The sequence below is a fragment of the Trachinotus anak genome, unplaced genomic scaffold (genome assembly GCF_046630095.1).
Source record: "Trachinotus anak isolate AG129_WGS33_773 ecotype Australia unplaced genomic scaffold, CSIRO_AGI_Tana_v1 ptg000012l, whole genome shotgun sequence".
NCBI classification, from domain to species: Eukaryota; Metazoa; Chordata; class Actinopteri; order Carangiformes; family Carangidae; genus Trachinotus; species Trachinotus anak.
Genome location: NW_027273863.1, coordinates 14,921,189 through 14,948,903, shown reverse-complemented (window position 1 = coordinate 14,948,903; position 27,715 = coordinate 14,921,189). Strand labels below are relative to the sequence as shown.

General features: G+C 41.3%; 1 protein-coding gene across 1 annotated transcript in view; it reads left to right on the top strand.

Moving 5' to 3' along the window:
* Positions 1–22,131, top strand: part of cdh2 (cadherin 2, type 1, N-cadherin (neuronal)) — a 59,032-nt gene extending 36,901 nt beyond the window's left edge. The window contains exons 4-16 of the mRNA XM_071490819.1: positions 3,463–3,630; positions 4,872–5,027; positions 6,254–6,398; positions 6,753–6,925; positions 8,330–8,467; positions 8,943–9,128; positions 9,679–9,932; positions 10,673–10,815; positions 11,933–12,166; positions 13,074–13,307; positions 13,582–13,721; positions 18,041–18,205; positions 20,884–22,131. Coding sequence (XP_071346920.1) covers positions 3,463–3,630; positions 4,872–5,027; positions 6,254–6,398; positions 6,753–6,925; positions 8,330–8,467; positions 8,943–9,128; positions 9,679–9,932; positions 10,673–10,815; positions 11,933–12,166; positions 13,074–13,307; positions 13,582–13,721; positions 18,041–18,205; positions 20,884–21,090 — 2,343 coding nt within the window. The 3' untranslated portion in view covers positions 21,091–22,131. The remainder of the gene's footprint in view (positions 1–3,462; positions 3,631–4,871; positions 5,028–6,253; positions 6,399–6,752; positions 6,926–8,329; positions 8,468–8,942; positions 9,129–9,678; positions 9,933–10,672; positions 10,816–11,932; positions 12,167–13,073; positions 13,308–13,581; positions 13,722–18,040; positions 18,206–20,883) is intronic.
* Positions 22,132–27,715: the final 5,584 nt, after the last annotated feature.

The following is a 27,715-nucleotide window of genomic DNA, read 5'->3' as shown; positions in this document are numbered from 1 at the left end:
ATGGAAGTTTCTTTGAGATCTCAAGTCCTTGGAATCACCTCAGAAATCATTTAGTATAAACACAAAATGTGTGGTCCTGCGTCATGACTGAATGGTCTGTGGTTTCCCTCATTTTTAAAATTGGTTAAGATTTGGAAATCCTCTAGTGTGCACCAAACCTAAATTGTAGCAGGTGTTCCAAGACACTGGGTGGATGCTTGCTCATTAAAACCTAATGTGTCAATTTACTAGGGGCACAAACATATACTCAACACGGTCAGTGGGTATCAAGAGCAGATGCAAAATAGCTCCTCATAAAGTTGATTTCAGTGAGCATGCCTTGTGATTGTGAGGTTACTGCCTTATCATCCAAAAGGGGACGCACCTCTTTCAGTACTTTGACGGGAAGCATCTGTCTGAGCTGTAGAGTGCCGCTCTAACCGTTCTGCTGGACGCGCTGTGCAGTCATCTGCAATTAGTTAGGATGACCGTGTGCTCATATGTCAACATTGTGGTTGGCCAAGGATCAGAGGAAGTGCACAAAAAAAGCACCGCACATGTCCCATCCGTCTGCCTTGTAACCAGGAAATGAAAAGAAGCTCTGAAGGCTGTGTTATTGTAGAGGTTTTAACTTCAGTGCCAGTGGATTATGTGATCCTGCTGAATTAGATAATATCTGTTGCTTTAAACTTACAGGATGTTACACAGTGATGCTACACACACAGAGACACACACAAGCTATTCAACTCTGTATGCGGCTCCCTATTCTGACCCATTCTCTCGGGTTATAAGTGAGCCTTTATGTGCATGTGGTAATAATCATTGTGGTAAGATCTTAAATCATTAGCCGTCTGGTGTCTTAATGAACACCCCCAAATGCAGTAATCGTGTTTGTTTTACAAAGAGCAATGTGCTTTTCTTTTTAATCCCTGTAATACATTTAAACAAATGGCCACTTGTGGCCATTTCTAAACGTGTGGTGCAGCAAATAATCTCAGGAAAGGCAGGCATCATATTTTATGTGGGTGCAGATTAAAAGTTAATGCCGACAGTTATGTGTGGTTACTGTCAGTGCAACTGGTGCAATGGTCTGCTGGGCTGAAATTAAACTTAGCCGGTAATGATTTCATGGCTTTTCAAAGCGCCAGCGTTAGCCACTGACAGTCATTTACTATAGGGGCTCCTGCAGGTATGTGATTTTAATGATACCATTAGTCACTGTTGTCAGTTGGTCAAAGGCAAATACATATGTGTCCCAAACAGGTAAACAAGACTCTACCGGCCTCTTTAGGTGTTAAGTAAAAGTCAGAATCTTGCATGTGTAAAAAATTGATCAACAGTATGATCAGTGGCTGTACTCTGATCTGTATCTGTTGAGAGTTGTTGAATTTGTCCTGATTTGTCTGTAATGAAATCAGGGATTGACTTTCCTGTATCTCGCATGTTTATGAGGTCATGGGCGGTTATCTTCCCCCCCAGCACAATTATTGTCATGAATCATCATGCATCTCTTAATCACATGAGCGATTAAATTTTTTTATTAGTGCCATGAATGCTGCAGCCTTGGGGAAACATTTTAATCAATGGCAGCCAAACAATATCCTCATTAACATGAGAGTGTCCTCGCCCACTATCACCACCGCTATCAGTACCTCAGCTCCACCGCAGTCCGTGAGTGGAAAATGTTTCAGAATCTGAAAGAGGCAATTTTTCTAAAAGGGCAAACACACACCTGCGTAGTCCTTTCCACACACTCACACACACACACACACACACACACACTCAGACCGAACACTCAGCCTAACACTCTCCTGGACTCTGAAGTAGACTAATAGTCAGAAGATGGAGGGGGTTCTGATAGTGTGGATGGGTGCAGACCTCCAGCGCACCAAAGATGGATGTGTGTTGGGCTGAACAAACCCACCATGCCATACATCATTCCAGATGCAGGTTGCAAATAATTACTGCTCTCACTCAGACCCATTTTAATAGGGTAATAGATATTTCTGAAGCGTGCCCCTTCGTTATCTGTTCGCTTGCCTCTCTGCATTTCCAATGTGTGAAAGCAATATAATCGGATTTCAAACATGATTAGTGGAAGCTCTCCGACAGCTCCCCAGATGTTAGAGGAGGGGGAATATGGGATATGGGTCAGGATATAAGGTGGCAAAGTGGTAATTAATTTCTCTGTTTGCACAGGACATTCTGTAGTAGTTTTCTGGCCTTGACTACCTCACAACCAATCAACATCCACATAATTACATGCAACAGTAAGGAAGATACTTCAAGGGATGTGACAGTTCCATTGAAATCCCAGCTATCATTCATTGACATTGACAGATTTTACATATTGTTTTTCTGTTTTCCTTCCCACCGTGTTTTGTTCAAGGTTATTTTAACTTTCTCTGGCACTACTTCAGTCTTCTCAGTCTCTGGAGCAGCATAGGCAATTTGAGCCATCTGTGTGTTTAGTGCCTGGCTTGCAGGTACCATCCTCCTTTGTTTCAAATCTCATTCATTACAGCCGAGGGAGGATGGCAGATCCATTATGGAAGCTGGTCTGTCTGTGTGGGTGCATTTTATCAGCACATAAGAAGAGGTCTGACATTTAAAGCAAACCAGTGCCGGTGCTGTGCGGCTGCGGCAGTAGCCACACCAAAGTGTTTCAAAGCATATCATCACATGTTGAACTGCAGATATTTTAAGCTACAAAGAAAGTTATGAAAGAATGGATTGTTTGATTGGACCCACATTTAGAGTAGGTATTGCATTTGGAAGAGCTTATTAGGTTTTGCAGAAAATGGCAGCATTTTTCCTTTTATCAACACATCACAATTTTTTTTTTTTTTTTTTTTTTTTTTTTTTTGCATAACCAAAAGTGTAGGGTCATCGATCAGCCTACCATTGCAATAAGGTGTTGTGCTGCTGTTGGTCATTCTAATTACATGATCAGGATTAAGGCTTTCCTTCCTACAGGGTAAACATGATAACAAGACTCTACAGCTTTGCTAGCAGCTCTGTGAGGCTGTACTAAAATGGTGATTTGAGCAAAATACTAATGTCAGCATTCTAACATGCTCACAGTGACAATGCTAATATTCTCATGTTTAGCAGGTGTAATCTGTAATTTTTCCATGATTTTAGTTCATTGTGTAATATGCTAACATTTACTACCTGGCACAGAACACAAATGACATGACAATCCGTCCAATAGTTTTTACTCAGATCAACAAATGTCAACCTCATGGTGGTATTAGAGGTGATGTCAGTGAATCAGCAAAGTCAGTAGGAATAATTATCCAGAAAGTATGAATAATTGTATTAAATTAAGTGGAAATCTATGAGATAGTCTTAGGTGGATCGACCAACATTTCTATCCATAGAGCCATGCCAGTAGCGTGGCTGAAAATGTACATACTCAAATTTTACCATATATATGTGATCACTACCCAGCTCTTGGACTAAATCATTTCCTTTTCACAGGTCCAGGAAGTTGCCGTCCCTCCAGTCATGTCCAAGGATTTGAAGGAAATAGTGTTTCCGTCACGAAACACGGACAGCCAACTCAAACGCATGAAGAGAGACTGGGTCATCCCCCCAATCAATGTCCCAGAGAACTCACGAGGCCCATTCCCGCAAGAGCTTGTCCGGGTAACGTAGCTCCCCCGAGCACATGCATGCACACACGCCGCTCTCACAGCTCCAAAGAAAACGCTTTTTGCTTGATTTGACAACCTTGTAGGCCCCTCTTGCTCCAAGCTCCCACTCTGAGGGTCACAGACATGAGACTTATGCCTTCGACAAAATGCTTATATTTACAGCACTTTTCTAAAGGTCGGGGCGCTTTTTTACACTGTATTATTTATCTTTTCTTTCAGGGGGCAGTCGGTACCAATGTAGCATGGTATTATTTATAAGCAGGGAGGAATCTGAAGTGCTCACCAGCACAATTGTTCCTCAGTTGCCTGTTGAGATATTATAGTCCTTTTATCATGGCTCAAGGACACAAACGGCCCAGTTCATTTGCAACAATTCTCTGGTCGGGGCTGGGTGTGGGTGGCTGACAGAGGATAAACAGTACATAAAGAAGCAATACTAAGAAGAACGAGATTCTTTTTTGAGCAAATGAAGTTGACTTCCTTACTGAATGTTAAGTCCTGTACATGTCATCTGTATGTATTATATTTAATCGCTCATATTAGAAGGGATGTTTCTGGGCTTTAGTGGATGATATCAGGATGAGGAAATACTTTGTTTGCTCAGCATGGATCTGGGGTGTAGGCACAGAGGGTCTCAGCTTACAGGACAAACAGTGTAGACAGCCAAGCCAAGACAGAACTTCAATACTACACAGACACACACACTCTTTATATGCACTCTTCTACTTACATAGCAAACTATTTTTAAACCAGTGCTGGCATGATTAGTCGATAAATGAGTCAATCGACAGGAAGTTATTGGCAATCTTAATTAATAATTGAATAATGAAGATTTGCAGAGTATAGCTTCTCAAAAGTCAGATTTGCTTTTCTCTGTTTATTGTTGATATTACTGATACTTTATAATGGAATACTCTAATCTAAAGACATCTCCATGCACTCCAGAGAAATCTATAGAGAATTATAAACAATAAATAATTAATCAATTAATAATTAGAAAATAAAGATGAATAATGATCTCAAATTGCAGCTAGCTTTGAGGCACCCTGTTATTGTGGGTATTAGGTAAATTGGGGCAGTATAGTGACCATTATTACTTTATCTTTAGTTGAAAAGATTTGTTTATGTAGATTTTTTAACTCTAATATCTGTGAGAGTCTCAAAAACTCAGTATGGCTCAGGCTATAGCAACATTGTTGTTAAGCAGTCATTAACAAATCTTAACACCCACAGATTCGGTCGGACCATGACAAAAACCGGTCCCTCAGATACAGTGTGACAGGCCCTGGCGCTGACCAACCTCCCACTGGCATCTTCATCATCGACCCGATCTCTGGAGAGTTATCAGTCAACAAGCCCCTGGATCGAGAGCACATCTCCAATTTCCATGTAAGTCAGACACAACAGCTTATTAAAAAAAAACCTGTAATGATCTCTCTATTATTTGCAAATGGTTTTTCCAGCCTACTTTGTCAACAGAAATGTGTTCTCTCTGGTAGTCTTGTACATTCCTGCCAGTTGGCATGTGCTCAAGGGTCATGTGCCCAAACTGCCTCCTCAGACTCAATAAAGACTGGGGTCTCCCAGGAAATCTGACTTATCCGTCTGAGAATTTAAAGGATTTAACATGTTTGACGAGTGATGAATGAATTTGGTGTGTGTTAAATACATTACGAGAACCTCCGCTCCTTGTAGAGCTGCTTTGTTCATTAGTGGTTCCTCCATGACATTGCTGTGGTCTTTAAATTATATAGCTTCATTATGATGGTATATTTTCATGTGCTTCAACACAAAGTGGTAGACATCAAGCAAGTAAAACAATGGAACATATTCATCTAATGGAGTCTACTTTTGTGATGTTTGTAGGTCCCAAAAGACTCACAAAAAACTTCGTAGACTTCCTTGCTGGTTACTGTATGTGAACCAGAAAACTGTAGAGCAACACATGAGTAGCTCAGTATTGTTTTCATTGAGTATGTAACTGATATGTGAGTTTTCTAGTTAAATTTGCTGTATGCACTTGACACTTTGACATAAATTCATTGATTAATATGCACTTGAACTAGACTGTAAGGTAAACATGCAGAAGCATATGATCTATACTGTGCAGAGCCTTTAAATAGAAACTGCATTACTAATATTTATTCTAGAGCATGAGTCCTGTGTCAGGCACCAAACCTGCAGTTATGTGTCTGTAGGAAAAACATGTACTTGAAGTGCAAAAAGATTCAGCAGATCCGAGTTGTTTTCACAAAACACAGCTGAACCTGTGCTGACCCAGTGTTAGGCCACTGCACTGAGTGTATGTGTTTGAAGAGACAACCATAAAAACACAGCTAGAATGCTTGTGTTGTTGTTGACTCTGGCAGGTATCAGACTAAATCTAATCTCTGTCTTTTTCCCTGCACGTGCTAGAGCTTCTTCTTCTTCACAAAGAACGTGTTCCCTTCTAAATTCATTGAAAGATTTTAAATATGGTTTGTGGGGTTAATTATCACAGCAGTTTAATGGGTGATATTCAGTAAGTGAGTCCTCCCAATATATTGTTTGCACAGTTGATCGCAGCCCTTGCTTGAACAGTTGTACAGTCCAGATGTGTTTGTGTTTTCCTCCAGCTGAGAGCTCATGCAGTGGACCTGAACGGCAACCAGGTAGAAAACCCTATTGACATTGTGATCAATGTAATCGACATGAACGACAACAGACCCGAGTTCACCCATCAGATCTGGAACGGCACAGTCCCAGAGGGTTCCAAGCCAGGTAATATACCACATAAAGCCGAGCGCAGCACCACAGTGTATGAGCAAACGATTGGCTGTAGTCTGAGCCTCCACCTCCACATGTCGCCATAGTGTTAGCAGATCAAACAGCATTGATAGCATTCCTGGAGTGCCCACTTTGTTAACTCTCTTCTGCTGTATTAAAGCGATCATTGGTCTTTTAAGATCACAGGAAAGAACATTGGATGTCTATTTTACAAAACTATAGATCTAATAGTGTTCAAATAGCACTATTCACTCAACTTCTACTGTATTTTGACTGGCAGTAAGAGAAAAGCAATAAATAGAATCATAACATGTGTTTGCAACTTGTCTCTGTCTTTCTTTCCTGTAGGAACATTTGTTATGACAGTAACGTCTGTTGACAAAGATGACCCCAAAACAGCTAATGGGATGCTGCGTTACAAGATCCTGTCTCAGAATCCAGAGAGTCCGACCTCCAATATGTTCACCATCAACAATAAAACAGGAGGCATCATTACTGTGGCGGCAGGGCTGGACAGAGAGGTGACTGATACTTTTTCTTTCTTTCTTACTTTTCTTTTTTTGCCCTTCATACCTTCTCTCTCTCTTTACCGTCTCCTACATCTGTTTATGAGATAGCTTTCTCTCTCTTGATTTCATACTCTTTAATGTTGCCATTTCCCTCCATATTTAGTGTTTATGAGTGTAGACTTATTATAAAATTGTCGGCATTTAAGTGAAACCTTCATTAGCAAGGCCATCCATTATATTAATTCATTTTTGTTCTGCATTTGCTGCTTGTAGTAGATGTAGATCAACATATCCATTTCCATGTTTACATAAATGGACTGCGCATTTTTTATACAACGACAAAACACAGCTTGAATATCTTTGCTAATATCCAGACTGTCTGAGAGCTAATGAGCCAAAGTGAATTTTGCTGATTATCAGCTAAATGAGAAGTAGAAATGGACTTGGCTCTTTCACACTTATTTACTCTTACATGGATGCAGCGTGCATCACTGAGCAGCTAAATGTTTCCCTTACCCCATTCTCGCCTTCTGTGTTTTTTTTTCCTCCAAAGCAAAGGCTTTACTTGCATTTTCTTTCTCTCTATTTCCTGTGCTGTAAATGCTCCCACTCTCTAATTTAATTGGATCGCATGGCTGTTTGAGAAAATAAATAAAATAATATAGAAAGCTGGAGCCAGTTGGTGCAATTCTAGTGAGGGCAATCTGGCTAGGTGGCTGCTCAATCACTTCTGCCCTGGGGCCGCCGTTTTATGTCTGCCAGTTGCCACCATGAAAGTAATTTGCCCGACTCTCATTACCTAGCAACTGGTCCGTCACCTGAGTGGCTTTTAATGTGAAAAGAGTCATTTGTTAGCTTCATGATGTTGTACATAGCAGAGGTGTGAGTTTCACACATCCACTCACAAACTCATACCCCCCCATAGGGAATAGTCAGATTTATAAAAAAGACACCATTAGCCATCATAATTAAGAAGCTATCCATTTCAGATTTGTTTCATTTTAGTTGAAAACATTAATAGTCATGCACACTGAGTTACCAGCTTATTAGGGAGACTTGTAAAGTGTATCGTAATCCAATATAATAGCTCACAAATAAATCTTCATGGAGCTCATAAAGCTCAGTTTTTGCTGACACTGAGTCAGAGAGGTGTTGATTCAACCGTGGGGTCATTTTTGAGGCTGTAATTTGTGGAAGTTTTGTAATGAACTGAATTATATACAACAGTGTCTTTAATCTTTTGCCTATCCTCATTTGCATACATGGTGGAGGCATTACATACTATCAAAACATGCTTAATATAATGAAGTTCAAAATAACATCACATCTAACTTCACTGTTAAAAATGGCTTCATCATTGCTATACAAAGAATTTTGCTTTAATCCTGTTTTTGTTTCTCTTTCCTTCCCTTGCAGAAAGTGCCCCAGTACACACTGATCATCCAGGCCACTGACATGGAAGGCAACCCAATGTACGGCCTCTCTAACACAGCTACTGCTGTCATCCGAGTCACTGACGTTAATGACAATCCGCCAGAGTTTACTGCTGAAACGGTAAGAAACAAACTCATATCTGAGGCAACAGTAATCTTAGTGAAAGGAAAGCATCTCAAGGACCCTCATGTCACCCCAATGTGGATACATGCACTGAACCATCAGTTCTGCTTACTTACCTGGTTCTGCTTGCCCAGCATTTCTGAAGCCATACAGATGCACAAGTAGCCAGCCATGTGCAAAGTGTCATATCCCCCTTCAAATGTTGACACATACTGCTACGGGGATGTCTGCTCAAGTGAAGGAGGCACTTACTGTGCTCGCGAATCACTGAAATTTGTAATGGTACTGTTGTGCTATCAGGGGAGAGCAGGGAATGAGATGACCATGACGACATGATAAGTTACCTTAGATGTCTATTTACCCAAGATTGGTCCTGCTGTGCTGTGTAAGGCAAGGCCTGGTGTGTTTTCTGCTGCCACAGCAGTATCACTAACAGCTCGCTGTTCTGTGCGTTCATGGTTTATTCATGCAGTTTTTCGGCGAGGTGCCTGAAAACCGTGTGAATGTCATTGTGGCCAACCTGACGGTGACTGACAAGGACCAGCCCAACACGCCAGCCTGGAATGCTGTCTACAAAATCACCGGGGGCGACCCCACTGGCAGGTTCTCTGTGCCCACTGATCCAACCACTAACGAGGGCCTGGTCACGGTCGTCAAGGTAAGGCCCCCTCTCTTCAAACTCCGCCCTTTCCCTTGGAGATGAATATTAAATGTACCATGTATGCTATACTGACAGGTTTGAGGGTGTTAGGCTCTGCATTATTTCTTGTCAGTTTAGAAGTTATTTCAATTCCATTGAATTTGATAGAATTGAAGATGTCTCAAATGTTGTGTTTAGTATGGCATAAGAGCTACTAGCAAATTCTCAGCTTGAATTTTGTGTCAGTTCAAATTCATAATACATGATTAAAACTAAGAGCACAATTTTTAAATTCAGAACGCATTTCAGATGAAATTGGTTGGTTGCACACCTCTTACAGCAGCTCTCTTGCTGTTAGGTATCCTTGAACTGGCCACAAAAGGACACGGTCTCTTTATCTCATCTCATCTACAGTGAGCTTTCACAATAATAGTTTTTTAGCCAAGACGAAAAGAAAAAGCTTTCTTTCTTTGCATAGCTCTCTCACCAGTTTCACATAACCAAAAGTGCAATGTGATTTCATTTATCCTGCATTTTGATTTAGATTCTGTCTTTTACTGTTTTCCAGCCTATTGACTATGAAATCAGTAGGACATATGTGCTGACAGTGGAAGCGAGGAATGAGATCCCCCTGGCCAGAGGCATCCACTCTCCTCGTCAGTCCACTGCCACCGTCTCCATCAGAGTGATAGATGTCAATGAGAGCCCCTACTTCGAGCCCAATCCCAAACTCATTAAACTGGAAGAGGGAATGATGCCTGAGTCAACTCTGACTACCTTCACTGCACAGGACCCCGATCGCTTCATGCAGCAAAGCATCAGGTATTTTACAGTAAAATGGGAAAAAAATGTATTAAAGTAAGCAGGGGGGATGGAATTAGCATAATTTTCTCCATTGTCACATGTTTTATCAAACATTTAGCTAAAATAATTTGCTGCAAATGTGATAGGGACAATGGTAGGTGCATTACTGATTATGTAATGCCCTAAGTGTGACAGTAGAATGACATGATAGGTTAAGAGTACTGTACACTCTGGCTGCTGAAGTAACACTAAGCGGTTAGCATGTCTCCATCTCGTTCTTGGTGAACAAGCCTTTTTTTTTCTTTTTCTTCCTTTTCATCATCAGCTGTCTTGCCGCACAGCTGTTTGGCTGTGGATGAGTTTATCTGCCTGAAAACAGTCCATGAGAAAAAAGATGGCTCTGTAATTCCACAGTTTGTCCTACAAATGAGTTTAGAGCAACTGATAACAACAAGCCAGTTTTGGCTCCCCTGACGGGCTGTTCTCAAAAGTTGGAATAATTATGTAAAATGTATGACATCTAAAATATTTATTCCAACAAATAAAAACAAAGGCATGTTTAGAAGAAAGAGATGCCAAACTGGTAATAGATACTAAATCCATTAACTAGATTCCCTCCTACAGAAAACAAAATTGAACCTTTTTAAACTTTATCACTACTTTAAAAAAGAACTTCCAGATAACTCCCAACTGGAAATTCAGCTTAAAGTGAATGAGTGTGAATCAGTGTGTAAACCTGTTTGTTTTCCTTCCCTCAGGTATTCCAAACTCTCAGATCCAGCCAACTGGCTAAGGATTGACCCCAACACTGGTCGTATCACAACAATCGCCATTTTGGACCGAGAGTCACCCTTTGTGAAGAACAATTTGTACAACGCAACATTCCTGGCTTCTGACAGTGGTAAGTAACCATTGAAGTGGTACTGCAGTTGCCATAAATACCTTGTTGAGGTCCTGTGATGCACTGGTTACATGTTCTAGGTGTTTTAGCCAGGCTGTTACACAAGCACTCTATTCTAGGCCATTACTGTTAGAGCATTCAAGAGGAGATAATGCTGCCTTTTCGAAAGGAAGCCTAGCTGATGTCTAATGTAGCCTCCCTCTCAAAGGTCAATCTTCCACCCAGCATCACTTTGACTACCTCTGTGATGTTTTTCACCTGGAGCCAGTGCACAAACACACCATATTTGTGGGAAAACCTAAAACTATCTCAGTTACAGCCACAATGACATCCTCCATGCTTGAAGGTCAACCAGACACTTGGCCTGTCTGGAACACTGACCATCTTAGTTGAAGGTTAATGTGCCAGCAATCCCAGAACCATCCAGCATGGGGATATATTCACCTCTTCCTGCACTGGTGGGATTTACCTCTGTTCAGGTTTACCCTGTTCTCCAGAGCATAGCTTAGGCCAATAGGCTTAAAAACTCTACCAATAAAGAGGTTTCTCAGCATTAATGGGTCAGGATTGGATGACTAGCTTCTTTGAGCGTGGCCTGAATGGTAAAAAAGCCTCTTAGCTGAGTGAATACATAGAGGAGCCTGAGAGAAGCGACAGTGGGCTCTGTTTGTCTGCTTTAGTATTCCCATCCCGTGTCCTTCATCAGGAAGACGTTCTTCAGGCACACACACACAAACACACACACACACACACACACACACACTCTTTAGCCAAATGTTCTGATATCTCCCTCTTTCTGTCTACCTCCTCACTTGAGATTAGATTCTCAGATCAGTATGCAGTTTGGATGGGTCTTCCCCCACTAGAGTAAATACCTGTTTAGAGTGTCTTTATAGCATGAGGCCCAAAGAATAAACTTCATACTTTAGTTTGTCTGTCGAATGCATATTGAGTGCAAAATGAGGCCTGGAATTTCAATAATATAGATATATATATATATATATATATATATATATATATATATATATATATTGCTAACCGTATGGAAATTTTTAAAATCTCTTTTCTCATAAATATGTATGTGCTAAGTGTGTGAGTCATTATGTGGTCCATGCAGGTGTACCTCCAGCAAGTGGCACAGGTACTCTCCAGATCTACCTGCTGGATATCAACGACAATGCTCCCAAGGTGTTCCCTCAGGAGGCAGAGATATGTGAAAAGCCGGAGCCAAATGCCATCAACATCACCGCTGTCGACGGAGACCTTAACCCGAACGCGGGGCCGTTTGCCTTTGAGTTAGCCCACAGGCCCCCTGATGTTCGAAGGAACTGGACCATCACAAGAATCAGTGGTAAGGCACGCAACACACACACAGTTTTAATATAAGGCTTATTACATTCATATCAGCCTACTTATACTGTACATATGAGCAAAACCCTGGGGTGCAGAATGCCTGAGATAACCTGTCAAGGACATTAATTCATCTTTTTGAAAATGGCCTTTATTTGTATTCATTACTGGAAAGTGAAAGGAGAGAAGGTGACCATTTTCAGCCTTTTTCAATCAGTGACATTTTATAATTACAATGAAAACTGTAAAATAGCCCGATAAATAAATAAATATATATATATATATATATATATATGCTCAAGACTGTGATCTGAGATCCCTCTGAGCAACAAAACTATGTGTAAATAGCACACTGCAGAAGGGTTAGGTAGAGCTGAGTAGACAGTATAATGTTATATTAACCTCACCAAACAGTCATTAATTGTTTATGCTAATTTGAAACAAAAATACATGAGTGGATGAACTCATCTGTTGTGTGTTAGCTATTAGATAGTGTGAGGCTGAAACGCAGTGAATATATCTTAATAGGATAATGGCATTTGGATTATCGCAGCTAGGAATTTAGCCTAAGCAGCATTATCAAAAGGTATTCAGTAGATTTATAAGCTCCAAATCTAAATCCTGACCATGTTTTGGATTAGATATGCTGATGCAACTTCCAGGTAGGAATTTCTGCTGCATATTTGTGGTAATAAGTGTGTAATCGTACTGTGAACATGGTCTATACAAACGACTATTCAGAGTTTTGGTTTAATCCCCTCTGAAAGAATTATCTGCGAAAGAAACATGTTATTTTATATTTAATCACATTTACTTGCTCAATCTCTCACCACTTCATATTTATGTCGTCTGAAAATGAGCCAACACAGATCAGTCACCCATTCTTTTTTTTTGTCTCCATCTCTCAGGTGACTACGCTCAGGTGAGCCTGAAGATTGGCTTCCTTGAAAGTGGTATCTACGAAATCCCCATCATAATCACAGACTCAGGCAACCTGCCCATGTCCAACACCTCCTACCTGCGAATTAAAGTGTGCCAGTGCGACATCAACGGAGACTGCACCGACCAGCAGCACATCATGGCCGCCGGTCTGGGCACGGGGGCCATCATATCCATCCTCCTGTGCATCATCATCCTCCTCAGTGAGTGTCTCAGTGTCTCTCTCAATCAGCACATCTCACACACACACACACACACACACACACACACACACACACACACACACACACACACACACAGGGATTATAAAGACAGCTAAACATTATCTGAGATACTACTAGATTACTGTTGGATTACCAAAAAGATCAGGGCCCCTGTCCAAGCTCTAAAACATCGGATCCGATTACATTTGTAGGAAAATATGTAAGTTATTATGTTTTGTAATATGAGATCCCTCTCTGTCTGTCTGTCTGTCAGTTCTCGTGCTGCTGTTTGTTGTGTGGATGAAGCGCCGCGATAAAGAGCGTCAGGCCAAGCAGCTTCTCATTGATCCCGAGGATGACGTGAGAGACAACATTCTCAAGTATGATGAGGAAGGTGGAGGAGAGGAGGATCAGGTAAGAACCATGTAGTAAACATGCTCCTTTAAATATTTATTTATAGTGTATTATAGTTATTATTTGCAGTTATCTTATTAGCAGTTTTTAGGGCAGGTCATTTTCTTCCTGTAACCTGACATTAACACCTTTTTTTGTCTAATTAAGAACAGTTTTGGTTATTCCAGTTGAAAGATGTTGTCTGTGCTCCTTTGTCTCACTGGTTTGGAGGGTGATGCCACATACCTCTGAGCACCAGTCAGGATTAAGCAACATTTAAATCAGCCTCTAACGACAGCTGTGTGGGTGTTTGCTTCTCTCTTGCAACAAATTTGATCAAACTTGCACAATACTGGTGAAGCAGAAAGCTGAATTTTTGAGTATTAAATTAATAATAATTAAAGTAATAGATTATACCTTTCTGTCTGAAGTGACACTTGTATTATGACTCATTTAGACATGAATATTTACATTAACAGACAAATACTTCAGGATTATTGTGTCACATTTTACCTACATGCAGTAGCTCAGTAGAGAGTGACATTTCTTTGAAAGAGTGACAGAAGGCGAGTGTGTGGTCTTAGTTAGGGGGGAACATTCAGGTCACAGCTATGTAGCACAGTAGCAGTTTGAAGGACCACGAGGACAAAGAGGACCACCTAGTCTTTTTCTGCCAGCATACATGCTTCATACTTAGAATGCATTCTTTCTAGTGTCACTCCTGCTCATTATGCTCCTGCACCTTGCAGTCACTCAAAATGAGGAGTAAGACAGTTTTCACTGGAAAATGGAAATGGTAGTTTTTTTTTTTCCTAGAAAGGAGCTAGGAATCGAAGTCTGGAGTCAATAAGGCAAACACATTTTGATCCAATCGGTCCAGGAAATATCGGAAATGTTTCCTCAGCTGGAACTGGTTCCCACTCAACAACCCTAACACACACAAACACATATACTCAATAGAAATGCAGTGCCACAGGCATCAATAAAGTCCCATCTCTGTAAAGTCACAGCCCCCCCTGCACTGATCAGGCACATACAGACACAAATTCAATTGTCCTAATGACCCCTTGTTAGCAGAACGGAATCATTTCATAAAAAAGGCAGTAATATACCAAATGGGCTATTTTCTTGCTGCTAGCTGAAGTGCTCCAGTTGCTTAGGTATAGCAGAAATGAGTGGAAGACCCTGGTCTGACCCAGCACAATGCCAAATTAGCCTTGGAGACTTGTAATTGGTAAGCTGATGTCATTTGGAGACAGACATCTGCTGTGGCACAATAATGAAGCTCTGTCTAAGGTAACAATATGACTGGAAAGCCATTATACATCTGCCAGTGATTAGGCAGGAGGGAGCACACCCACTTGTGTATTCACATCCTCACTTTGACACACAAAATGCACAAAGTTGTGGACCAGAACACTTTGAAAAGGAAACTGTTGCATGATATAACACTCCTCAAAGGCAAACAAACGGGTGCAGCAATTTATTGAGGGAAAACAAGCTTCCATTTTGACTGGCGCAGAGAAGTGCAGGGCGCCAGGAGAAAATGGTCTTGTCTGCAGAATCGGGGAAGTCAGTGTTGGGTAAAAAATGGGCCTGACTTTCCCGGCGATGTGGTCTTTATAATGCCCATCTCTGTTCTCCCTATCTCCCGCTGGGGAGGAAATTGAAGTGTCAGACCATTGGGCGCTCTCAGAGTATATGATTTTAGTTGCTGCTGCCATTGCCCTGGTTTGTATTGGTTTGTGAAGCACTCATTTCATCAGAGGCAGAGGGCTGATCTGGCTGCACTCTGTGGACATGGAAAAAATAATGCAGAAACAATAGTAAATTGAGAAGTTGTGTACAGGTTTGCAGGTGAAAAAAAGAAACAATATAAGACAGAGATGAGTCATCTGCAGAAGCAGATGACTCATCTCACAATAATTTGATGCACATTAACCTTAGACAGTGAGGCTTTGGAGGCATGCATTAAAATATGTTCTGATTTGTTTTTCAATCCCATGCAATAAATAAAACAAATAAAAATCAGAGCTGTATATGCAGATAATATAAATGCCTCATGTATTGCTCACTGGAGAAAAGGGGAACACTGTAATATCTCCTACAGGATAATTCTGCTGTATTTCTACATGGGGCTAGTTTTTGGACTTTTGGCCATTATTTCAATTATGTTAACAGTGTAAAAACAAAGTAATTGCTAAGATTTGGGATCATGGTCATTACCATGTCCAATGGGGCAAGAAACACAAGTGATCAGATTTAAGAGAGTGGTTTGAAAATTTGGGACATATGTTTATTCACTTGCAGATAGAGTTAGATGATAATGATGATTAATACTATGCTCGTGTGTATATAGTGAATATGAAACCCCAATTAGCACAAAGACTGGAAAAAAGTGGAAAACAGCTAGCTTGGCTTTCTCCAAAGGTAACTTAATCTACCCACCAACACTTCTGCTTCCAGTCTTTATGCAAAGCTAAGCTACCCAGCTGCTGACTCCAGCCTTTCTTTTGCACGGACAGACATGAGAGTGCTATGAATCTTCTGATTTAATTCCCAGCAAGAGAGTGAATACACATGTAGCATTTCCCAGAATGTCCAACTATTCCTTTAAAGAATGTTGTAAAGAAACCAGCACTTTAGCTGAGCCAGAAAGTCATTCTATAAACTACAATGGATGTTTACGACAAACTGTTTGGGTAATGATTTAATTATTCTTCTCCATTTGCTCTTCCAAACAACCTGGTGTTTGTTTAGAACGTGTGTGATCATATGGCTGGCTCATGTTTCATACCCTATTGCATAATGTTTTAGAGATGTAGCTGCTTTGCCAGATCTCAGTAATTAAATTTGAATTTGTATTATCTTATTATTACTTGTTGGAATGATGGCAAAAAAAAAGAAAGAAAAGAAAACGTGAAAATAAACTGAAATGAAACCTTATATTTTAAGGGAGGTATTGGACTTGAAGCTCGCTGTTGGCATGATGATAAATAAACTCAGTTGAGTTTTAAATTGCTATAGCAACGTCTCACTACAGATAGAGTGTATGAGGCTTGGCAATGTTCAGTCTCTCATGTTTGAATGTGGGTCATGAGTGCCAGAGGCAGCCATTTCACCAGGCCAGTGTACGTGTGAGGAGTCAATTCCCTGAAGGGGGCTGGTATGTCATTAGACCTTCCTGCTTAGTTCAGCCATTATACGGCTCTGTTGCAGTTCCCGTCACCAACTCCTGACCCCTCCAGTGTGCGCACTCAGGGAAGGTCAGACGGGAGTCAGACTGAAATGGACCAAAGATGATGGATGGCATGATGTGTGATGACCATTGTTCTTCTGCGGCTAGCCTCAGCGTGATTGCCTTTCCTGTGAAATCTAATTACACGCGAATAATCAATGCGCTTGTTTTAGATTTGAGATGATACTTATTAGTGTGGAGTTGAGTCGGTGTTTGTCAAGTGCCCGCGCGCTTTGTCGTGTTTGTATATCTGGGTTGTTTGTGCATCATCACAGGGTTTATATTTATTCTCACGTTTATTTTTACATCGGAACGTCTGCAGGCTTTTATTTATTTATTTATTTATTTTCCCCCTGGGAGTGAGCGTGCATGCGCCCGTGTGTGTAGGTGCATGTGCAACTGAGCAAAGACAATTTTGAAGGGGGGGATATTAGAGATGGATGGATTACTGAAAATCTTCTAAAGAGGGACAATCCATCATGCACGCTTATTAGGCACACACCCTGATTCTCAAATGGCATTTTCTCTATCATATCTGCTGTCACCGTGATACCATCCAGACATTCAGCTCAGCTCAGCAAGGCTCCTTCTGTCTCTTAACTCCTTTTCTGTCTTTCTGTCTTTCTCTCTCTTTCTCCTCCTCTCCTCCTGCCCATGACTTTGCACAAACTGCGAGCCATTCAGGTTGCCTTGGTAATGTTAATAGGATTAGCAATGGCTTATGCATATCCACCATCCCGTGTCTGGGCATTGATTAGAGCAAAACAGTCGCCTGCACATCCTTCCTGCAGCACACTGCACAAGTACAAACACTCTGCAGCGTATGATGTGGTCCTCAGCTTGGCCCCCCTCACTGCTGGCTCTTTTAATGTGTCAAATTGTCCCTGGGCTTGTGCTTCACAGACAAGAAGATTAAAGTTTTCCTCGTGTTCCCTCAACTCTCCTCGCTGCATTCTGAACTTTAAAATCTTCCCTCGACTTAGCTGAACTCTTCTTTCCTCTGTACAGCACAAGAACGTGCTTACCTATTTAAATAATCACACTGGGTTTGGGGTCTGGTCACACTGCTCAGCTAACTCCCATCTGTCTATGTGTTCCCCAGGATTACGACCTCAGTCAGCTCCAGCAGCCGGACACGTTAGAGCCTGATGCCATCAAGCCGGTGGGAATCCGTCGTCTAGACGAGAGACCCCTCCACCCTGAGCCACAGTACCCCATGAGGTCAGCAGCACCCCACCCCGGAGACATCGGAGACTTTATCAATGAGGTAAGAACACCAGCCAGCAACAGTTAGTGAAAACTGAAATCAAATCCCAGGAGCTATGAAGAGAGCTGAAATGAAAGGATCAGTGCTGTCACAAAGCTTGGATTTCATTTTCAAGTTGAATGACTTTCTTATAATAAATTTGTGTCTAAATAAACAATTTGGCTCAGTATGGAGGAGTTAAGCACCGCCTTGTAGTGAGAGAAAAAGAACTTTACTTTAAATTGAATCAATTATTATTAAGATAGTTTTCATCTTTTCCCAGCAGAAAGTAGAAACTTTTCTCATCTCACATATATCCGCTCAGACATGTACAAAGCCCAAAAAGTACATGATGCTAAGTCACTTAGATATAATTGTTTTTCTCTTCACTTTCCGTTAAAGTAGTTATAGATGTGTCAGCATAGAAATAGGAGATGAGAGGAGCAATACATTGGTTTTCTAACGGAGTGCAGTGTTCAGAGTGCCCTCGTTTGCCTGAGGCCATCATTGACTCCAGCATGAAGGGAGAATGTAAAATGAAAAGAGCAGTCATGTATTTTTCACAAGCTCCAACAGACAAGAGTTTCACAGCATTACAAATGGAGTTCTCTCCTAGTTTTTGGATGGCGCCCATGTTTTTAGATTAGAACTTGCTCTTTCAGCTCTGCTCCCCGACCATCTATCTCTCAGATCCCTTTACACAGGCACCACTCATTTTCACTCTCACCGCCGTGTCATGAATACACCTAATACACTTGTCCTAACAGCAGTTACGGAGTGAAATTTAATGTTTCGCGCCATCCAATAAAGAACAGCTCGACAGTGCACACCATCCTTCATCAGACTTGTTATTTTAATATTCTCACAAGACTTACGAGACTTTTCAAGTCTGAGTATCCTGACCCAGAAAACACTCACTGCAACCAGGCAGCGTTGATCTGTTTTTAGTCCCAGATTTGACTGTCGCTAAAGCTCAGTCATGGTAGCTCCAGCGCTCACATAGAGCTGGAATCTGACCTAACTGATAAGGGCTAGCTGCCAGAGGAGCAATGAGATGAGTAGTGGGGGGGGGGGGTCTGATCTTCATCCTGAAATGTGCACATGCCCCAGGAGCTTGTGGCTCTTAATTAAATTAGAGGGACAAAAAAATTAGGCATAGATTTAGCATAAGGACTTTAACCTCACAGTCGGACAAACAAAGGTCTATTAGTCAACTTCTGGTCTGTTCCCACAGGCGGGTTGGGGGGGGGGGGGGTTAACATTAAATACATTAGCAGCAACGTGACATGACCTCCTGTTGGTCACAGGTGGACACAGTGCCACAGAGGAAGATAAAGCTGAAGTGACTGCATTCAGAATTTTGCATAGTGCCTTGTTTCAGTTGTGTGTGAACTGAAATACCAGTGGGTTTGATTACACATCTCTTCTGTTATCTGCAGGACAGAGCGGCTCCAAAAAAATTAGGACAGTTGACCATTTCACTAAGAGTTGTGATTGTCTGTGGCCCAGCAGATGATTCAGTTCTAATGAAATTATGAAGCTGAGCTGTGTGATTGACTAATCGTATGAGACCGCCAGTGGGGTTTTGGTCGTAGATAGAGGGGGCTATAACCAGCAGAGCGATTATTGTTGTAATTGTAATGAACGATCCATCTGTCATATTTCCCACCAAATTATCAGCACCACGGCCCTGAGCAAAATACTTAACGAAAGCTAACAAGTGGAAAATAATCGCTAAGTGCCCAGGCCCTTTAATTCAATCCATCTTTTTATTTGAGAGCATTTCAGCGCTATAATGGCAGCATAAAGGAAACAATAAATCTTTGACAACTTCCCAATGAGCTGAGGTCTCGTTTCTCTTGTGTTATGTTGCTTCACGTCTTTTAATTCATTTATTATATGTTGGGTGTCCTCACTCGTGGCAGTAACAGGGAGAAACCAGGCTGGGATCCAAAGTGGTTCATGGCCAAAGCACATCTCAACTCCTAGATTAGCAATCCATCAAGTCTCCAGAGTCCCATTAAGGAATGAGGCTGGAAATCAATAACAATCCATAAGGACCTCTCATGACGCTATGAGGATTTCTGGGAATGTCGAGCACAATCTTCAAAATAGAACCAACCCCACCAGCACCATGAGCTTTGTGTTAACACGTGGAGACACGCATCTGTGGCAAACACACACATGCTCCTTCTTCCTCAGTTGAGTCTTGTGCTTAGTGCTGCTGTTTAGGCAAGAGTAAGATAAAAACGCTATATTAACGATATGGCTATCTAGAATATAGATGACAAAATATCAGTGCTGGAGTTGTACTGCCTGCACAAGGCTTTTGAAGAGAGAGGGGGGCCTTGCACAAGGGTCAGTGGGGGAGGGGGAGATGATTCTACTTGACTGAGGCTGCTGGTCACGCTCAATCTTGGCTTTTGATCAAGCAGTGGATAATCCTACATCCCAGAAACATCAGGAGAATGCCAACCAAAACACAGAGGAAACTCTCGGGAACACCACAGCCTGATTTCCTGAACAAGTGGAGGCAGAACCACTGACTGGTTTTAGGATAGATTAGCCTGTTTGTGTACAGCAGTGGGTGGGGGTGGAGCGGCGGGTTTGCGTGGTTCACCCCTTGTTGCAGACTGTGTCGGTGTGCAGACAGGGCTTAATCTTTTCATCTAACCGTGGTTTTATTTCCTTCTGTGCAGGGACTCAAGGCAGCAGACAACGACCCCACCGCTCCTCCCTACGACTCCCTGCTAGTGTTCGACTACGAAGGCAGCGGCTCCACAGCTGGCTCCCTAAGCTCCCTCAACTCCTCCAGCAGCGGGGGCGACCAGGACTACGATTACCTCAACGACTGGGGCCCTCGCTTTAGAAAACTGGCGGACATGTACGGTGGAAGTGACGACTAGGACACACAGCCACTCCTTGAATGATGAAAAAGGCGGAAAAAAAAAATGAAGAAAAGGAAAGATTTCCTGTTGATGGACATCTACAGCTTCTGATATTCCCCAAGACAGAGTGACGGAACTGTGACAGAAAAGAAACAAAAAATAAACATTGATTCAGAAATTTTTTCAAAAACCAACCTAGGCTTATTGTTGTAGTCTACGCATACATATGCTTGTTGAAAGCTTAGGCATTGGCTGTGGTCCAGTTATGGTGGATGTGGGAGGGAACACTGGTGGACTGTCACCACTCGGATTGTTGGTATTGAATGCGCTCAGTTACACTTGAATTTCACAGTACAGAAGCACTGGGATATAATGTGCCTTTTTGTACATTTTTTTGGATCTAAATGATTAGTTTTATGTTCAAGGCTTTAATGGTACTGACTTTTGGAGTGATTTCAAACAAAGTATGTTACACTCTGGTATGCTTCTACATGCTTTTTTTCTTTGGTTACACTATGCTCCTGTTTGTTGAAGATTATTTAAATAAACTACAAAGAAAATGAAGGATCATCTGTTAGCTTGGATGGAAAGAAAAACAATTAAGAGCAGCACTGTACAGTACGCTAGACTTGTAGACTTTTTCACTAAAAAATTAAAATTATGCAGCTGGTTGCAAATAAAGGGAGTTATGAATCATACTTTTGTAGCAGATTTTTTTTTTCCTTTTTTTTTTGAAGTGATGTAGTATTTTACAAAAACAACAAAAAAAAAAAAACTGTTTTGGTCTAATCTATGTACACTTCATATGCCTTAGTCATCATCTGATATTTTCAAGTTTTACTTCACTGTAAAAAGATGTGTGTACATAATGTTTTTTTTTCTTTATCTTTTTCTTTTGATGTAGTATATGAAGAAGTGCAAAAAGTTCCAAACTTGTAAATGTATAATTTGGACTACAAATTCAAGTTTTTTGCATGTTTTTATCAACAAAAATGAAAAATGTTGTTTCCCAAATTTATTTACAAAGTGAAAAAATAAAAAAATCTGGGTGACATTAAATGTGTAGAGTTAAGAGAGTTTTTTGTATTTAAAAAAAAAAAAAAAAAAAAAAGACATCGATAAAAATTGAAAAGTAGTGATCTTGTCAGCACAACTGTTGAATTTGTACCAAAAAGGGGGGGGTGGGGCGGGATGACATGCTAGGCACTAATTAATGAATCAGCTTTAAGACTGGAAACGGTTTTGGACTTAAGCCTTGTGGATAACCATGTGTACTGGAAAACAAATTATACATCTCTGACCCCAACCATCCAAATAAAATGCTAATTTTGGAGCTAAAACTGCCTCTTTATTTATTTGTTTTTACTCAAACTCAGCGTTGTTGCAGGGGCTTAATTAGATTCGGAATTGTGCAATCTATCTCAAAGGACAATAGCTTTAAACAAAAAATAGTTCGTTGGCGTTCCAGAGGCGAGAAAAAAATCATTTATACACTTATTTATTTGTTGTTTGCACCCATTGTATAAAATCCAAAATGCTTTAGGCTCATACAAGTCTGTGGATGATAAGTTGTTTGAGTTGCAGGCTGAGAAGAAAACAATAGGCTCATTCTGAAACAATATCTGTGTGTCCCTAAGCCAAGTCAAGGTCAAAAGCTCACTGAAAAGCCAAATCCATCCAGCACCTGTCTGCTATCAGGGATTTGTACTGTACAGTACTGTAGGTCAGATTGGACTTGGACCTCAAAACGAAGAGCGCCTCCAAAAACTGCCTCTAGGGACAGTGCATGTATTTGGACTCCTGGGACGTATGGAGGGATGAAGACAAGAATGACATCCGTGTGTTTGCGTGTGTGTGTGTGTGTGTGTGTGTACTGTATGTGCTGGTGGTAGCAGCGGTAACGATCTGTTCAGCTGTCACGTGCGTGGTGTCTTGGGATGATGAAAGTCACAGAGCGTCAGCCGTTTAGCCTTCACCTGCCCTTCCTTTCCCCTCCTTCCTCTATTACTGTGGGACTTGTAATTCGCAGAGCCACTGCTTGCACCTAGTTGAATAGGTGTGGACATGGCTTATTAATTCAACCAAATTATAGAAGAGCAAGTTTGGTTTTGTAGTCCTCACACAAAGCGCAATGAATGCCTATTAGAGAATAACCAGTGAACCGTAGTTGCCTTTTGTTTTTCAGCTGGTGTAATCAGTGTAGCTGGTCTGTGTTAATCAGTTCCACATCCTGTACCTCTTAGGAACACTAGTAGTTTTTCATACCTCCTCCTGAATGAACCGAGGAGTTATATTCTTAGAGTTCTTTTCAAATGACCTCGTCTGGTGCATATCGCTTATCTCTGAGTGCGCATAGCTATTCGCTCCATTTGCCAGAAGCAACATGAAACTTTACAGTGCCTAGTCGGATGAGATGTTGAACAACAAACTATGTGACCTCGAGGTGTTGTTTCAACTGCGCCTGAGTCAGATTTGTTTCGCCGTATCACTTCCTCTGACTTTGAGTTTTTCAAACCAGATGGTTGGTTTTAATGTACCGTACTTCCTTTTGTTTCTGCTTTCCTAATAGAGGGGTTTACCACTTTAATCTTTGCCTAGCTACGTTCTTTGCTTTGATCTAGGGCAGGCACAGACGTGGTTAGTGACTCACCATCTGAGAAGGGCTTCATCAAATCCTTTTTATAGTTTAGATGTGCCCAGAGTTAACAACGGTGCAGCCAAGCAGGACATTGTTTCAGAGGAAGGTTTTTACACCATTAAAGGAATAGTTTGACATTTTTGGAAAATGCAGAGAGGTAGTTAGGAAGATCAATTCCACTCTTATCGTACAGTCCTCTGTTATAAGACTAAGCCAGTTATCTTAGCTTAGCAAAAATGAGGAAAAAGCTAACCTGGCGCCGCCTCATTAATGTAACAAAATCTGCCAGCAGTCTAAAGCTCACAAATTACAATTCACTGTTTTATGTTGGGTTTTGTCAAGCTTTTTTTTTTTGTTGTTGTTTTAGCTAGGAGCAGATTTATCATTTTTACACTTCAGTTTGGATGGATTAAAACAAATGCAATACAGCAAGCCTAGTTGCCTCCCCCTGTTACCAGTCTTTGTGCTATGCTAAGCTAACAGACCGCTGGCTGTAGCCTTATATTTAAAGGACAGATACAGGAGCATTATCAATCTCCTCATCTACCTCTCCACTAGAGAGCGAATTAGCAATTTCCCAAAATGTCAAACTTTTCCTTCCCATTATACACATAGCTGCAGCACAAACTACTGTGTATATTTGTTCAGTTCTTAATGCCGCCTCTTCCCCAGCTTGAAGTCCTGTACAGGCTCTCCCACCCTGCCGTATTGTCATCTGATGATGTCAATTTATATTCCGGCACTGCACTTCAATTTCACAACATGGATTATCCCTGAAGGAACGCTGGCAGTCTGTGAGAGCCCAGGACATAAAGGCAGCCACTATATACAGCTCCTTCACCATCCACACCCAAAATATACAGTTCTGTACCATTTATAGACATGTAGCGTAAGAGACTGCTAAACAATGCAGTGAAAAGGGTCTGCTTCAGTGAGAGCGATGCTGGAATAATATTATACGAGAAATTAAAGGACAATATGTTTGAGGATTCTATTCCATGACATTGACTGACTGAGCAGCAATTGGAATGACAATTGTGTGAGAAGCATTTTTTTTTTTTTTTTTTTTTTATCATTTATTTGCCATATGGCTCAACAAGGATGGGTGAAATAATTGCTCAAAACAGTATCTCATTTGCACATTTCAGCTAGCTGACAAATGGACAAAAATAATAATGCAAGGGAATTTAAATATGCAGAAAATTATTTGCAAAGCTAATGAAGTTGGATAGGAATGACACTGGTTTCATCTGACAGTTTAAGTGAATGCCTTGGACATACAAAATGCATATATATGTATGTATATATATATATATATGTATGTACACTTCAGGAATACAAAACAATAAATAGATAATCATTTGCTGGCTAGCACTGCGGTTCTTGTTGTCTATTCTGAACTGAAATCTGGCTCTCATGTCCACATTTCATTCCAGTGACTCCATATCTTTTTTTCCCATTAGATACTGCAATATGTGCTGGGCAGATTATTGTTTTAGTTTTTATGCTTGATATTAACTCTAAATACGAGGAGGAACTCAACTTATAACCCCTGAGTACTCCCAAGATGTTCTATTTGGAAAATGGCTGCAGATTGCTGTTCTTACAAGCACCCTGGGGCCCCTTTTATTGACTGTGAAACAATGCTTTCACCAACACCCCCTCACCATCTCAGATTTACAAGACAGCCATCCTCAGCTCCTCAATGTGAGTGTGTGTGTGTGTGTGTGAGTGTGTGTGTGTGTGTGTAGATGTCTGAGCAAGTGTCACAGAGCTACCCAGCCTCCATGGGGGGACTGTCAGTAAACATGCAGAATACAGACTAGAATCCAATGCAAACCAGCTTCTAAGTTATGCTGCGTCTGACCTTTGGTGGACTTTGGGAAGATGGATGCTACCCAGGCTATCGATAGAAATTTCTGGCCTGCAGCAGCAAGAGCATATTTCTTATGGTCTCCCAGTCCCTGCATGCTACCTTCGAATGAATAAGTAAGCAGGCTGGATGACAGGAAGCGCACACACTGTGCACATGCTGTCTTTAATGTATTTGTGTATAGACCTAGTCATTTGGGTAAAATCAATCAATTTAATTTCTACTGTGCTGCCCTCTAAGTGTGATATTAGATCAGTTTGTTTGGATTGCTTTACCCACAGAGAGTGAAAGGGACCTGCTCTTGAGTCCCAGTTTTTTTTTTTTTGTGTGTGTGCATGTCACACCAGCAACCAGCCTTGATCTACAGCTCCCTGCGTTCTCACTGACTGCAGGCAGACAACTCTCGAATGGCTCACCCTCTGTTTCAGCAGATATTGTGCTACCTCTCTTCGCGATGCTGATTTATCAGCTCTCATTTATCAGGCCCCATCCTGCCATTATTCTCAGTCCACACAGAGCCGTGACACCGTGGTCACAGAATTGGGGAAGGGGGAGGTGGGATGATGGTGGTGGCGGCGCAGTGAGACAAAAATGATGAGCGCTGTGTCTCTCGTAAGATGCATATCGGCTGAGCATGAGATTTTCAGCTTGTATATGGACGTTCAATGTCACTTTCCGCTGCCTGAGAGTGCATGGAAGGCATTTCTCATCTCGCTGTGGTTCCTCTTGCATGAATGGTTGATGTGCTCCACAAAGGACATGTAATCATAAACCATGTGCACAGACACCCAGGCCCACTCTTCCAGTTTCTGCTTCTTTCTCTGTCTCTGTCTCATACATTACCATTAACCGTCTTTATCACAACCTGAAAATGACACACAAAAAAATGCATTAAAACTATAATATGTAACTATTCCACAATCGAATGTGTAAAAACCTCTATGTTATATATTTTGCTGAGTTGTGTTTTTACACAATCCCAGATGCCTGCAGCAATTTTCAAACCCAGCGAAATCTGCGATTTTTTGATTCATGGTGTTTCTTTCGGTCGCCTGTTAGAAGGGATCAAAATTGACCCTTTGTCCAGTTTTAAAGGGGCTATTTGTACATGTTTAGGGGTTTAGTTGGTTTAGAAGTGATAGTTGCTTGACGAGAGGTTGTAATACATCTTCTGAGCAGCTCTACTTCAAGGCAGATTGGAGGCTGCAGTTAGTCGCCATCGGAAGGTGACGAGATGCGTCAGGACTAGCTGGTTAGTGTGCGAACTTGGTGAGTAAAGAAAGAAAGTTTGATGTTGAACTCACAACGTTTCTTATAGACTGTAAGTAAACAGCTAAGTAGCTAATGTTGACACTGGCTGTGTAGCACTGCCAAAACATACAAATAGCTCCAATTTTGAGATCCTGGATGGTTTTAACCACATATTTTAATTGGATGAAGAATTTTAGTCACTGGGTGTCTGGATCTTAAGTTATCAGGGAGACAAGCTGAGCAAACATTAGCAGCAGCTCAGCTTCAAGCCTCTTCAATATGTCCCGTGTCCGCAGAACAGCATCAGAGAAACACTGATGAAATGAAGCTGCTTTATTTTTTACTGGATTTAATCACCTGGTCTGTTTGTTTTGGAGAGAAGTTCATCTCTGCAGATAAGCTGAACAATTGACACTGAAGGAATCATTACTGGGAGAAGCTGAGTGCAAGTGAAGACAACAACTCCCATCATCCCACCCTACTTCATGACATCACCAAACTCTTTCTTCTGGGATTGTGTTGATTGAGAGACCCCTAGCAGCAGCAGCGACTACACACTCTAGAGAAATACTTTTTAGATGTTTTCATTCTCTTGTGAAATAAAACAGGCAAAAGTGGAGTGAGGGAAAAAGACCAACAAGGGAAAAAGAGGGGAAACAAAGACTCCCTCGAGAGCCTTTAGATTTATGCATGCTTTTAAACGCTTGACATTCCATCACCCGCTTGTCATTAAGGCTTTATTTCCCTTGGCCACATCCACCCCATAACTGGATATTTTCTTCCAATGAGAGCAAATCTGTTAGTTTTGGTATTGCTGCTGACTAGTGAGGGGGCTTCCATGATCTGGGCTAATAAAATGCGCTGAAGGCTGGATGGCCCTG